This window comes from Nannobrachium achirus (genome assembly GCF_963921795.1).
Source record: "Nannobrachium achirus genome assembly, chromosome: 8".
Taxonomy (NCBI): Eukaryota; Metazoa; Chordata; class Actinopteri; order Myctophiformes; family Myctophidae; genus Nannobrachium; species Nannobrachium achirus.
In genome coordinates this window covers 41765185-41780543 of record NC_137817.1, presented here as the reverse complement: position 1 = coordinate 41780543, position 15359 = coordinate 41765185, and the positions used below count along the sequence as shown (strand labels likewise).

At 41.9% G+C, this 15359-nt stretch overlaps 1 protein-coding gene across 1 annotated transcript; it reads right to left on the bottom strand.

Annotated features, from left to right (window-relative positions):
- Positions 1-374: 374 nt before the first annotated feature.
- On the bottom strand, positions 375-13919 carry tmprss13a (transmembrane serine protease 13a; the record flags this gene model as incomplete). Its single annotated transcript, XM_080731889.1, has 13 exons — positions 375-482; positions 1529-1681; positions 2341-2483; positions 3298-3396; positions 4809-4987; positions 6176-6338; positions 7125-7168; positions 8469-8564; positions 10213-10339; positions 10610-10783; positions 11320-11430; positions 12009-12183; positions 13908-13919. The coding sequence occupies 13 exons, from the start codon at positions 13917-13919 to the stop codon at positions 375-377; spliced, it is 1584 nt and encodes a 527-aa protein (XP_080588015.1).
- Between the last annotated feature and the right edge of the window lie 1440 nt (positions 13920-15359).

The following is a 15359-nucleotide window of genomic DNA, read 5'->3' as shown; positions in this document are numbered from 1 at the left end:
GAGGTCATAGAGAATCATTGTTTTCTTTTAAAAAAATTAAATTGTCAGTTTTTTTCCGTGCTGAAAATCGCACCTGTCTGCAAAGCCAAGCTGCTAAATGACCAAATTGTACATAACACATGCGGCCGCATTTTTCACATGCGGCCGCATTTTTGTGTGGACAAGAGTAAAAACACTGACACCCTTGGTGGCAGAGGAAAGATTATGCAACAACAGCAGAGCAGCATTTCTGTGTAAAAGTGCATCGTCGTGTCCTGCTTCTCTCCCGAGCCAGCAGTAAACCCTTTGTCTGTCTCCCCAGTCCACTGCTGTGCCTCTTCATGCAAACATGCCTGTGTGTGCGTGTATCCAACAGTCCATCTGAGGTCACATCTTCATGCAGGGCTCTTCGGGGGAAGGGTGAAGGGGAAGCCGGCCGCCACAGTGGTCTCTGGAGACGAGGTGTGGCAAAGCCACGCAGACGAAGAGAGTTCAAGGCCTCTCTTGCTGTGGAAGGCACAGGAAGAGGTGAAAATGAGAGAGAGCGACTGAGATACTTGAATTTACACTAAAGCAGGGGTCTTCAACAGGGGGTCCGGGACCCCAAGGGGGTCCTTAGGGTTACTACAGGGGGGCCGCCAAATCCTTGTGTGATAGGATAATTCTTTGAAATTAACAACTTGAACCCTCGCATCCCTATTCCGAGGAGAACTTTAGCCAAAAATAGCCGATTTACAAGCTCTCAACACCTCGCGCTGCGAGGCATTGAGAGCTTGTAGATCGACTATTTTTGGCAAATAGGTTTGGTCTAGAGGTAAAAAAGGGCAGAATGAAAGGTCAAGTTTACAAAATATCGGCGATTTAAGTGGTTAAATGTCTCCAATCCAACATAGACTGTTGGATTGGATTCATAGACGCTGTCAAACACGTCTATGAATCTATCTATGAAATCAATGAAAATCTGCATCACACAATTATACAATATGTAGAGGGGGTCCCTGCTTCATCCCTCTCTCAGCTAAGGGGTCCTTGGCCTGAATACGTTGAAGACCCCTGCTCTAAAGGGCTTTTCACAGGGGGAGCGACACCACGCCATGCATGCCCGCTTGGATGCACATTGTCAAAACCAAATGGATTTGGTTCCATTTGTACACTCTCAGACCCTTTTAAAGGGTCATTTGGAACCCCCAAGGAACCATGATGGTCCCTGGACACTTTGAGACCCACTGGTGTAACAGAGCGTTTCCAGTGAACCAACATGCACAATATCAGCACCCTGACTCTGTTTGACCAGAATGGAACAGAGCCTTCATTTATTAACACGAAGGAAGTGAGAAGAGACCCAACTTCTCTCCAAAATGGCTTCTGTGCATATAGCCTATTTCAAGGGATCGGTTGTCACTATGCATGTCAGATTGCTTGCAACTCCATGCGCTCTCGCCCCTTCATTGAAGATTAGAAGAACAGTGTCCCAGTAAACAAAATACATTTAGAAGGACTTGACTTTCAGGTATAGGCCTGTCACGACCAAAGTCAATACATTTCCTACCTGCATCTTGCTGTAGATCCAGGGCAGCATCATCCTGACCCTGGTGTAAACCCCAGGCTGTTGTCTCTCGCCACAGCTGACTCCCCAGCTGGTTATCCCTGCCAGGTACCAGCGCTCCTCATGTTGGCATACCAGAGGACCGCCGCTGTCACCCTGGGAATAACAGAGCAGGCGTCGGACAGACCAGGGACGCGCAGAGAATGTTAGAGAGAGAGAGGCAGCGGCTGTCATTTCTAAAAGGGCCTTTTGGTGAAAATATTGAAAATAGCAGACCTCCAACCTCACGTTGCGAGCTTGGAGGTCGGCTATTTTCGGTGGACAAGGCAATTCTCATATATGCTGCCTTCAGGTATGGCATGGAAAGGGGGCATTTGCATTTCTTTCACCATAGTAAAAACTGCATTGATTGTCTGTAGAGGGCACTTTTTTACAGACGGATAAGAGGGCAGGGACTCAAGCCCCCTTTGATGTCTATGTGTGCACGTGCCTGGCACAGACTGTCAGTGGACATTTTTTATAAGAAATAGGCACCACCCACAATTTGATGAAGCCTTATAGGAAAACGTATCAATACCCAGTTTGATCCTCCCTATGTTCCCCAGGTTCTATGTTCCCCACAGGTTAACCAGCATTAGTTTTACTGAGGTTAGGGTTAGGTTTGTTAGGTTTAGGTGGTAAGTGGGGAACATAGAACCTGTATGTATATACACTCACAAGTCACGACCCCAAAAAATGGTTCCACAACCCAAAATAGGTAATGACATGCTGCATTACGTACTGTAATACAAAAAAAGAAAGAGATGAAAAGTCACCTGACAAGAATCCCGGCCCCCATCCAGGTCTCCAGCACACATCATGTTCTTGGATACGGCACCCCCATAGATCCTGGTGTGGTTACACTTGTGTACGTCGATGATCTCCACGGTCACCTCCTTCAGGTCCCTGGAGATGCTGGCTGTATGGGAGAAGGGCGTTTTGTTAGTGGGACCGTTGGCTGGCTTTTGACCACATGAACCTCCCCGTTTTGGGAGAACTAAAAGGTTTTAATTCCAACAATTTCATCAAATAGACAGAAGACCCAGGCTGGATACGGAGATCTTCAAATAGTAAAAAGAGGATTTTTTTTTTTAAACAAAAGACAAAAAGAAGAATTAGGAATCGTGTTTTGTTATCCAGGATCCATTTTGCGCTTGTTTCTGTGATTTTGAGACTGGTTTCACCTTACCAATGCAAGTCAATGGAAAGCCTATTTTGAATGATCCATTTCTAATCAATGGAACAATGATTTATATCAGGGGTGCCCAAAAGGTAGATATTGATCTACCAGTAGATCACAAAGGCTGTGCAGGTACTTAAAAAATATATAATTACAGTATAAAAAAATTACAAACAAAAATCATAAACCCCCTCTTTTTGGCATCGACCACTTTTGATTGACATCAAGAAGGGCCTGTCAGCTCCCTTCATGGCTTCTAAAGTAGGCAAACTCACACAATGCAATGCTTTGTTTTCAAGTCAGTAGCATTACAAAGAACCCGAAAGAATTCCAATTTTGTTTGTCTTATAAGCCCCCTCACGTAAAAGTTTTTGTGTGGGTAGATCATGTTGAGCTGGTCATTTTAAAAGTAGCTCTCAAGTCAAAAAAGTGTGGGCACCTCTGATTTAACATCATAGCAGCAACTACACAACCCACTAAAGTGTCCTAATATGTGCTTTAAGTGCACTGCCCTTTGGATGGCTCTGTTCCATGGCTCCATTCCATGTTTTACCTGAATTTGCATCAGTGGTACCAAAGCCAGAGATCCAGCATGAGGTTCCATGGGGGAATCTCTGGTTGAAGGCAGGCAGACAGGCAGGCTGGACCACATCTGTTCAACAAACACACACACACACCGTTACACAGACTAGACATGATGTAGTTTAATGGATCACAGCACGCAGACCCACACGCACGCACACCCACACACATCAGATTATTGTATGACCGGATAGAGTACAGATAGTAAGTCTCCAGCAGACAAAGAACAGAGGCATAAACAATGTGATTATCTAACCACTTAAGCCCTATACGTATAATTGGCCCATGAGCCTAATTGGATCAATAGAACTAAATATAAACTTCAAGTTCCTATTTACTGCTATCACAATGACTAGGTTTTAAAGAAAAAAAAATACCAAGACATTTTCTTTACATGATGTTGAATGATGTCTTATATTAATGTTATAATAGCATTAAAATGTTAAAATGTGTTTTGCCAATTCTTTGGGGGGCAAATTGCAATAACATCAGTCCTCCTGCCTACAGGTTGATAATCACTGGTCTACCAATACCATACATATTGTTCCTATTTTTTAATCATGAACATCACTGTTTCTACCAAAATGGAGGCAAATAGCACAGACAGAACATCCCAGGTGAAGACATAATACAGTATAGCCGTCAAGAATAACACAGCTGCCCTGATTGTTCCAATTGTGAGCATCTGGTTTGCAACCGTTGCCCTGGGCAACAACATGAATTATCATAGAAACAGCTGTCAGTTAGCTGGCTAAGCTTCCAACAACGCATCCACAATATTTCCAATCCGTTAATGCCAGCACTGGTTTGGGCCTACCCTACACAATAAAATCCTCGGTTTAAACTCCAAAGCGACACTAAGAATTTGAATTATTAAAACATACGATTTGAAAGTGTACTCGGATGTGAATGATTGAATGTCAAAATGGGGTTTCACATGTCAACATCCATTGCAAGAAATGGCGAAAAGTTCTGGCCCTGTTACAGATGTTGTCCAAAAATCATGCAGATCGGTACACAGTATCTCTGTAGCCGTTAAATGGAACGGGTATTTCTTACATTGATGCTCCTACATATTAGCATGCAAGCACCAGTTAAAGTTACTTTCCAACCCTCATATACTGTGTGCACAGTGCACATCCCATAACCCACACACTGCACATCATTTCGGAGCTCATATCTTTGAACGGGTAAGGGCTAGTTTTATCTACAATACGTGACAATCTGAACCATAAAATGATGGTCAAGGCAATATGAAAACAAATCATGGGAAATGCTTATCACAAGGTATGTGACCTCAATATAAAATATCTGTTATTTAGCTAGCAGACAATAAGTGTCAATTTATTACGGTCACAATAAGGAACAAAGACAAATTTCAATTAAAACGATTCCATTTGATTCAATCTATAAATTCTTCCCCATTTTTGATCAACTTATTCAATCAATTTTGATCAATATTCAATCAATTCTGATCCCTACCGTTGAACTCAACAGGTGCAGACAGTTTGATGAGGGCGATGTCCTGGTCATTGCTCTTGTTGTTGTAGTTCTCGTTGACGATTATCTTCCACACCCGGTAAGCCCTGGGTAGTCTCTCCTGATTCACCACTCCTCCATAGACACGCCAGTTCCTGGTATCCATTGTTGAGGGGTTTCCCCTGGGGGTGGGAGGAGCGCAGAGCTTCTGTCAGTGGTGGATAGTTAACCAAGTGCATTTACTTTTTTAATTTTGAGTTTTTTTTTACTTTACTGGAGTATTTCCAATATTCGATAAATATTTTACTTCTTACTCCACTACAATTATTTGAAAACTTAAGTTTCTAGTTACTTTGTAGATTTTTATGATTACAAAACATACATTACTTCCAGTTTCACGTGTTATCCTATATCCCGTATGAGTTCTCTCATATCAATATAGCAATGTTTGCTATCAGAATATAGAAAAGGATAGTACCCTCAACAAAACAAAAAGATCACTTACTTACACCCCTGTTGAAAGACTCATTTCTATCCTCAACCACAATAGACCACCAACAGACACACTACACAAAGTGATGTAGACTAGGGTACCACTTCAGCACTTTAGTGACTGTGTAATTAGCAAATACAGTAAGCTAATTTAATTAAAATAAAATAAAAATATATAAATAGGGAGTGCCGATGGCAGAGTGGTGAAGACGCATACCACAGGCACTGATGCCTGACAGCGAGTCCTGGGTTCGATTCCCCGACATGGCGGACCTTTCTGCGAGTCACTCCCCGACTCTCTCTCCCCATTTCCTGTCTCAGTCTCACTACACTGTGGACTATTAGTAAGAAAAGCCTGACATTGTTTTTACATTACGCATTATTACTTTAACCATTATTCTATGCGTTTATTCGTTAACTATTAAAAAATAGCAGATGTACAACCTCACAGCGTGGCACCGAGTGCTGCGTTGCAACCTTGTAGATCTGCCATTTTGGAAAAAACGTGAAAAAGTCTTAGAATATTTTGTCTTCTAAATCCTTCTAAATCAGTGGTCAAACTTTTTCATGTCAAGGATCCCCAAAACTACATGTATTTGGCCACAGACCCCCCCCCCCCCCCCCCATCTCAAAATATGTTGTTCTAGGGACCCCCCACAAGCAAATATTTGAGTTACAAATGTTCGCTTTAAAAAATATATATATTAAAAGTTTTGCAAAAAAATGATTTGCCGCACTGTGAGCTTGTATATCTGCTATTTTTGAATAGTTAAAGAATAAAATAATGGTTAAAGTGGTACCAGGTCTTAATGGGTTAACAAATAGCACACTAGGAGACAACATTCGGCAAACCAGGATTCCAACATCAGATGACTCACGCTGGGAAGCAGTGCGCGGCGGTCGCCACAAAATCAGGAGAGATTAGCACCCCTCCACAGGTGTGAGAGCCCCTGAAATGCAGAGACAGCTGCCAGGGCCACTGGCCCTGCTTGGCCACGCTGCCCCCAATGATCCGAGAGGTGGACTTCTGTCGACCGCAGTCTGTTGAGAGGACAGAGGTGTGCTGTGAGATACAAATGATGCCACAATGCAGTGCTAACAGCACAAACACATCACTACTCATAAATACAAACTGATGATAAAATCAAAATCCAGCTGATGGCGTTACGAGGAGATAGAAAATAAGGCTATATGAGAATGCTAAGCAGAAAGCTTATCTTTTGGCTGTTAATGCAAAAATACAGCAATACGGTGTGGGGTAATTGGTATAGTGCAGGGGTCTTCAGGCCAAGGACCCCTTAGTTGAGAGAGAGATGAAGCAGGGACCCCCAAAACCTGTTCATAGATTCCATATAGTTTCATTGTTTGAAAGCACAATCATCAGTGTATTTTGGATTCATGTCAATTTGTGTTTTCAGATATTGAACCACTTGAACCGTCAATACTTAATAAACTTGACCTTTCACTCTGTACTAGTCTGCTCTTTTCCCCCCCTCTACACCAAAGCTCTTTGCCAAAAATAGCTGATCTACAAGCTCACAACGCCACGCAGCGCAAGGTGGTGTGAGCTTGTAGATCTGCTATTTTTGGCTAAAGTTCTCAGAATGGACGCTAGGGTTCAAGTGGTTAATATAAAAAAGGAGAAAAAAAGTTTTGGAGGACCCCCTGTAGTAACTCTGAGGACCTCTTAGGGGTCCCAGACTGTTGAAGACCCTTGGTATAGTGTGTGTGTGTGTGTGTGTGTGTGTGTGTGTGTGTGTGTGTGTGTGTGTGTGTGTGTGTGTGTGTGTGTACACACTACAGGAAAAGCAGATGGAGGCTCCTTACCCACACACTGCAGGGAGACGGTCTCCAGGTTTGGACAGAAAGAGCTACACCATGAGAGAGACAAGGATGTCAACATGAGTGCACATACGTCAGTGTGCACTTCACCGCCTCAGCCGCCACAACAACCACATTATGGTACCGGCGAGTCAAGTAGTATCTTGCAACAATTAGAACGCACGGCAAGTTCATTTCAACAAGGAAATTCAAGTTCATTCGTATTGTAGCTCATTTCAACAACAAGGAAATTAAAAGTGCTTTTCCACACAACATTAACAGCATTAATCCTTTAAGAGAAGGAAAATTCTGCACAGCTTAATGCTCCAAAAAGGGGGTAGGCAACCTTAGGCACGGGTGCCAACATTGGCACGGGGAGGGTGATCGCTGGCATACTGGCAGAATTGTGAGAGATATTTTTTTCTTTTAAAATCTTTTTTTTCTTTCTTTTCTTTTTACGTGGTCAATTAAATGAAGTCACCTAATTTACAGCAAATTGCATCCTGCACATAATTCTACATTCATTAAAACTCTGACTGAGGAGGGTGTTGGGGAGATACTGTAGGTGGATTATTGCTCTATAATGAGTCTAATGATCGTTATAACATGTCCTGCCAATCAAAATATGTCAGAATGTTTGATGGCATGTCATAAAAATGTATGTTGACATGCCACACTGACTATCTAGAAAATAAAAACAAGCACTTCATTTCAAAAAGCTTGCCCACCCCTGCTCCAAAATAAACCCCTTTTCTGTTTCCCCTTTTTAAATGTTTCAATCATGTTTGGTCTTGGCTGAGGTGACCAAACTTATGAAGGTTGCTTTGCAAAGTAAAAAAAGGTTTTCTCAGAGCACTAAGCTTTTGTGCAAAACGTTTTGTTTGGTCCTGAACCAGCGACAAAATAATGTGCATAACATTATCTTTTGAACCTATTAACCTATTGTATTATATGACTTGTTATTACTGGCAAAATAGCTGATCTACAAGCTCACAACTTGTAGATCAGCCAAACAAAGTGCAAAAGAAACGCAGGATAAAATAATCAGACCTGTAGCAGACCTGCAGTTTTCTGGGAGTTTGTTCCAGCTACAGTATATGGTGCATAAAAAAACATTGTAACATGGGATCCCGTTAAACCTTGTACATCACACACAGGCTTTGATGTCATGAACTAAATATATGTATATTATTGGGAGGACGAGAGGAAGATGGCGATGAAATGTGAATGTGGTGCTAAAGGAAAAGTTAAATGGCTGGTGCATTGAAGTTTACTAAAGGAAAAGTTAAATGGCTGGTGCATTGACGTTTACTAAAGGAAGAGTTAAATGGATGGTGCATGGAAGCTTACCTTATATTGACAAGACCCTGAATAGGCAAGTCTGCCTTACTGTTCACCGTTAGACCAATGGACTCCTGAGAATCCAATGCCTTGGTTCCATAGCACCTGCAAAGTAGCACAGTATTTGTAAGTGACAACGATCCTTAGCACCTTAACTAACGTACATAGTATAGCATGCACAGTGATCACTCATTTATATCTTATCTCAGGTATTGTGTAAATGTGGATAATTAATTTGTTTTCTTGATTGAACCCCCCCCCCCCCCCCCTTTCTTTTTTCTATGGAAATACCACAATAGAACATCGCACGAAAATGAAATTCATAGGGGTGGAGAGAGGTTGGTGGTTGTGAGATCAAGGTCAACAAAAAATAAAGGAACACAGATAAGTTAGGGTTAGGGTTCTTAGTGCCATTTTTTGAATCTAGTCTTACGTAATACCAATGACGCCAAGCCATGGACAACAGATGTAAATGACCTCTTGCGATCTCTGCCGCAATATATTTATAGTGCATCGTCCCTTTTAAATAAAACAAATATATAAATAAACCAGAGACGGAGGTAATTGTGTCTGAGACAAAATGCATTCTGGTTCTGTCACGCTAATGCAACCCAGAGACACCTGTGGAGAATCGATCACGCTCTAAACACACAATAGCAGCAGGGATGGAGAAATGCAACGGATCTCATTGGCTAGTTTATAGATGGGCTGATGGAGTCCCACAGACTTGTGAGCTAGAATTGTAGACCTGGCTAAATTGCTGCATAAATTACTCCTTCAAGAAGTCTGGTCCTCTGAGTCTGAATGATGGGGATCGGTGGAGCCCACCTCGATGTGCTTGTCAGTGGAAAATGTGTGGGATGGGTTTCGCATTCAAAAGAGCGCAAATAATTTGAGCCAGCTAGCAGAGTGTTACTGTCTATTCATGAGAGATTATGTGAGCAAATTTCCACCCAATATGAACCGTTCATGGATCTATAGACCGATTTCTCAGAGCGGCAACCATTTACGGTGGGAGTCAAGCGACACCTGTGTGTGTGCGTGTCGGTGCGCAGACAACGCAACTACATGGCAACGCTCTGGAAAAAGGTCTATAGGCAAGACTTAATTAGTAGGCGGTGGGCTGGCCAAAAATAACTGTTAACAACTCATTGTGATGTTCTGATTAAAATTGGGAAAGCATCCAATTTTAGATTTCTCCATTGGCAATTAAAAAATAGCAGATTAGACAAGTTCACAACGTGTCACTTCATGCCGTGCTTGAACTGTACATCTGCTATGTTTGTACATTTTTAAAAGATCTTTAAAGTGTGAGAACTACTGATTTAGACAGCATTTGTAGAATCGGCCTTAATGGGATAAGGCAGGGGTTTATCCTTGCAATGCACCGGTGCATTGTAAACTACTATTGCAAATAGCAATAGTCTCTGGCTGCATGAAATGAAAATGAAATTTCTCTGCTTTCAATTGCCAACATTTGTTGGAGGCACTTACTGATGGAAAATCAGCTGGCTATGATTATGTAGACCACAAATTACTTTGACTATCCAGCTGCAGCAAAGAGCCTCTCCATTAACCTTCCTGTTTAATTGGTCACTTAATGCTTAACATGCCAAACTTTGTCCCATTCCTAAAGATAATACGCTTTTGGGAACATGCATATCGTCACTGTCTGATGGAAACCTTGTATGTTATTCTACAGAGTATGAATTAGGCTCAACCGTGATTAATGTGAGATGGTGGGTTTGTTTACTTTCTGAATCCCATCTGAGCGCAGGTGTGGTCAGCATAGCTCTTGTCCCAGCCGCTGTAACACACTGGAAGATAGCGACCGTCCTCGTTGGTCCGGACGTGCAGAGCACCATCGCTACCGAATCTCACTGAGGTACACAGAGAGAGAGAGAGAGACAGAGAGAGAGACAGAGAGAGAGAGAGAGACAGACAGAGAGAGAGAGCTTTTTATTTGAGAACTTTACTTACTGCATTTTGATACCAATACCTTTGTACTTTTACTCAAGTACATTTTGTATACTTTTGTAGACTTTGTAGACTTTTAACTTAGTAGTATTTCTACATTGCAGTATTGATACTTTTACTTAAGTACTTTTTCCACCACTGTATAGTACTAAAGTAGATCTGCGTGCACTCACCACAGTTGGCTTCATCTGAGCCCAGCATGCAGTCTCGCCTTGCGTCACATTCTATGGTAGTGTTGGGGCAGGTGTCGTGGCTCGGCACGCTCGGCTGATTGTCATCATCCAAGCTGTCACCCTCACTGGTATCGTAGAGGATGGCCGTCGTAGCCAGCCTGGTTCCATATCGTACTGCCATGAGAGACCACAAGGTTATTGTCTAGAGATGCATACAGTAAATGATACATCAGTGAGTCAAAATTCATATCAAGAAATGCATTTCAAGGCCGAGGTCTACTCCGGATATACTGATATTGTCAACATCCAGTTATAGACAGAGAAATAGACAAATTACATTACTTCAATTACCATAACATGAATTTGCACCTTGCTAGATCTCAATGAAATACATAAATGACTCTAGATAAAAAATAAAAATAAAAAATAAAACATTCCAACATACAGTATATACCCAAGGGGACAAGTGTGAATCAAAGAGGTGAGGAGAAAGACAGACAGCCATGAAGTGCAGAACACAATGAATCTCTGGACGATAAACTAGGTAAAGATGATAAAGTGCATAGATATGAATAAACAAGCACTGGAACAAAACCTGAGTGGGTCAAAGCATTAGACAACCCCAAGCCAGACAGCAATGTAAACCCACACACACACACGCACACACGCACGCACGCACGCACGCACGCACGCACGCACGCAAGCCTTACTTCCAAGCCAGATGGCCAGTGCCAGCATGATGAGGACCAGCAGAGTGCCCCCTGAGCCTCCACAGCACCTGGCATCATTCCTGCAGCAACCATTCTTCTTTCTCCTGGGTGCTGGAGAGACAGAACACACAATCAGATAACCTCCAGACCATTAAGACCTGAGGCATATTCTACAAATGCCTTCTAAATCAGTAGTAATACATGTAAACATAAAGATAAATGTTCAGAGAGAGAGAGAGAGAGAGAGAGAGAGAGAGAGAGAGAGAGAGAGAGAGAGAGAGAGAGAGAGAGAGAGAGAGAGAGAGAGAGAGAGAGAGAGAGAGAGAGAGAGGCGAGGCATTGTGAGCATGTAGATCGGCTATTTTCACAATGCCTAAAAAAAACGAGTTTTGTCAGTTTTTTTACCCAGGTTTCTATGGTTTCATGGGCTGGATATATGGCAGCCTGGAACGGTTGTTCAAGTGCAGCTAAACTTGGCATGTTAGTAAACGTGCCACAATTAATAATAAAATCATGTTGTAACATTTGTAGCTATTTTACTGTAACTTTAACAACATATTTACATATTTACAAGTAACTTTTATTTTCCCCCCTGGACCCAGGGTATGGCAGCTGCCATACCCAATTGACGCCCCTGAGAGAGAGAGAGAGAGAAAAAAGGGACCCTCCAGTATGCTCAGACGACCTACCTGGCTGTGTGACGTGGGGGGCTGCCACGGGCGGGTGCAGCTGGGGGACGTAGTGGAGCTGGTTGGGACGGGTCACAATCTGACCAGTCCCATACACCACCTCCTCATACGACTTCAGAGGAGGCTGAGTGTGCACCGCAACACTGTAGTATGGAGGAGGAGGAGGAGGGTCTTTCTAAGGAGGACGGGAAAAAAGACAAGAAAGAGAATTAGATCCGACTGAAATACCAACCATCATTCACATTGCTGAGGTCAGGCACGTGCACTGCACACATAGTTCAAGTCAGTTTATTGTCTGTTTACACAGAAATTTGTTGTAATGTGCATCAAGTGCCTACTAAAAACAATTAAAAAGAAAAAATACACCCCAATAAAAACACAGACACATACAGACTACAACACAAGACCAGCAATAAAACAAATCCACCTGGAAATTGTCCAATTCCAAAATTCTAATTCTAAAAGTTCATTCACCTATCTACCCATCTTCTTATTTAGGAGGGTGATGGCATGGGGCACAAAAGATTTCTTGGTCCTTTGCAACTTGCACCGCGCGGCTCTGAGCCGCCTCCCCGATGGGAGAAGCTCGAACTCCTGGTGGAGGGGGTGGGAGGTTGCCTGGCTCCAGCCAATAGACCCGCCCACTCTCTGAGTGGACTGCTTGAGTCTGAAATCAGGCTAGGTGGGAGGGTCTGCCATTTTTTGGGCCAGACACACTACAAGCTCACAACATAGACATCAAAAGGGGCTTGAGCCCCTGCCCTTTTATCCGTCTGTATCATCAAAATCATAAAATCATAAAAACTGCCCTCTCCAGAGTCAGACCATGAATGCAGTGTTTAGTATGGTGAAAGAAATGTAAAATGCCCTCTTTACATGCCATATCTGAAGGTGGTATTCAAGAGAATTGCCTTGTCCAAACTCTCCTGAACTTGAATGTAGCATTTTATGTTAAAAGAATTGCCCTCTTTGTGTAGAAATCAAGCATCGAAAATAGCCTCAAGCTCACACAACGTGTCGCCGCGCCAACCACTGCGACGCGTTGTGAGCTTGGAGGTCTGCTATTTTTGATATTTCCACCAGAAGGCCCTTTTAGAAATGTCAGCCCCTGCCTCTCTACCCTAGTGGCGAAAATGAGAAGCTTCTGGGAACCCAGATTACTGCCTCTCAGTCTCTGCACATTCCTGGCTGAGGTAGGGATGTTTAGCTTTATGTTATGGTTAAGTGTGGCGCAGTTGCTAGTTTGTACTCTTGGAAGTCATCCATCTTCAATAACCATGTACTGTAGGAACACATTTCTCTTTCATTTTTCCTATTATTAAAACCAATTAAATAAAGTTTGTTATTCAGATAATATTTGCAATTATTAATATAATATCACAAATGTCTCTTAAATGAGTGTATTCATCAAAATAAAAGATCATTAAGCATAATTTGAGTAGGAAAGACATAATACAAAATATGAATGGTGATTCATATTAGGATAATTGGTTAAATTTACCCCAAGGCATTTGGTTCATCTTGGCCCACGCCCACAGCCACCATTTTGACAAAGCCTGGCTAGCTTAATGCTTAAGGCTGATCTTTAGTTAAATGACTCACATAGTTTTATACATTGGGATATCACCAACATGCATGATATACAAGTTTAGACCTGGGTACATTTGCTTTAACATAAAAATCATTATACCATATTAAGTAAAACATTTACTCGACCAGCAAAAAACACTTTTTGGGGTAGAAATATGCTTTCCACTTTGCCCATGTGTCTGTCAACTCTCACAACGCCCACAGCCAGAAGGAAATGATGTTTGTGTTCTTATTTTCAAGGTCAAATGACAACTTGTTTCTTTTTTTTTTTTTGTTTGTTTTAAAGATACAGGGGGTGGTTCATCTTACCCACAGGTTCATCTTACCCTTTTCTCCCCCTACTGTAATGTTACATAAAGTAGATCACAGCCAGAGGTGGCTACATTATAGCCATTGTCAAAGGCCACAGGTCCACATGCTGTGGTGTCGAAGCGGTGAATAGACAATGGCATGTACTGTATTAGTCCTTTAAAACTTACAGTATAAGGAAACCCATTGTATTACACGGGACCCAATCTGGCTTACCATCATCTAAGAAAAGTTCCTCTTCCTAGCATAGAGTCTGTTCTTGAGAAACTACATGGGATCCTACAGTGTCTACCTGATAAAGCATATCCTATTTGACAAACCCAACACCTGACTAACAACCTCACAGACAAAGACTTGCATCTCCTGTCAACAAACTTGCATCTCCTGTCAACAATTTCCGAAAGATCACAAGTGACATCAATCTTTTTCTTTTCAGCTTGCAGATTTAGGTTTATCAAATATTATCTCAGGGGTACCATGTGGGGAGGTGGAGTGTACAAAGCAATTCACAACAGGTCAGTGTGACACTCAGACTGAATAAAAGGCAGACTGCACTGTGAGAGAATTCTTTCTCACATATAGCTGCAGTTCAGCTAACTGAGATCTAGCCAACATCACATTATTTGGTATTCCAAACCAAGTCAATAATCAAGCCAAGCAATCATCCACTCCTGTTACCCATCATCACATTCTATCTGTTCTAGCAATTCTGAACAGGATTAAACAAACAACAAAGCTGGTAAATGTCTCAAAACACACATTCTAATTCAACAAAAAGATTAAATTTGGAAAAATATAGATATGATAACCTTTCATGAAAGCACCACATTTCCGCAACTTACATTATTCTCCATTGTTTCACCTTTCTCCATTTGATATCCAAGTCAGAGGAGTGTAACCCTAAAGCTGAGACGATGAGGTTCACAATGTTATGTGAAGTGACTGAAGAGAATCTTGTGTGACAGAACAAACTTGTTTGCTAGAATTCCTGACTTTCTTGAATTGTAACTATGTGCAATGTGGTTACCTCACTTCATCTCTAACAAGAACAGGTAGAAGAAAGTATCTATGCCTCAGGCCACAAGAACTGCAGAGCTCCAGTCCCAATAGTGAGACTTGCAAGATTTATTCCTGATATCTCCTGATATTGCTTGCTCCTCTTTCCACAAGAGAGAGAGAACTATGGAGTGACCAAATTGTTAAATAAAACATATTAGAAGAATAATAAACAACTTTGGCTTTGACTTCCAACCCGTCTCCTTAGGTCATCTAGTGCTGGCCTCCTTGAAGTACCAAAAATTAATTATATATGTTTTTATTCTACCAAATTGTGTTTGATTTCATATTGTTCAGTACTATTGACAAATACTGCCACCACCATGCTATGGCTTTGTTAAGGCTGTTCCTGGCCATGACTTGACCCACATTTTGTGACCCTTTTTTATGGTAACG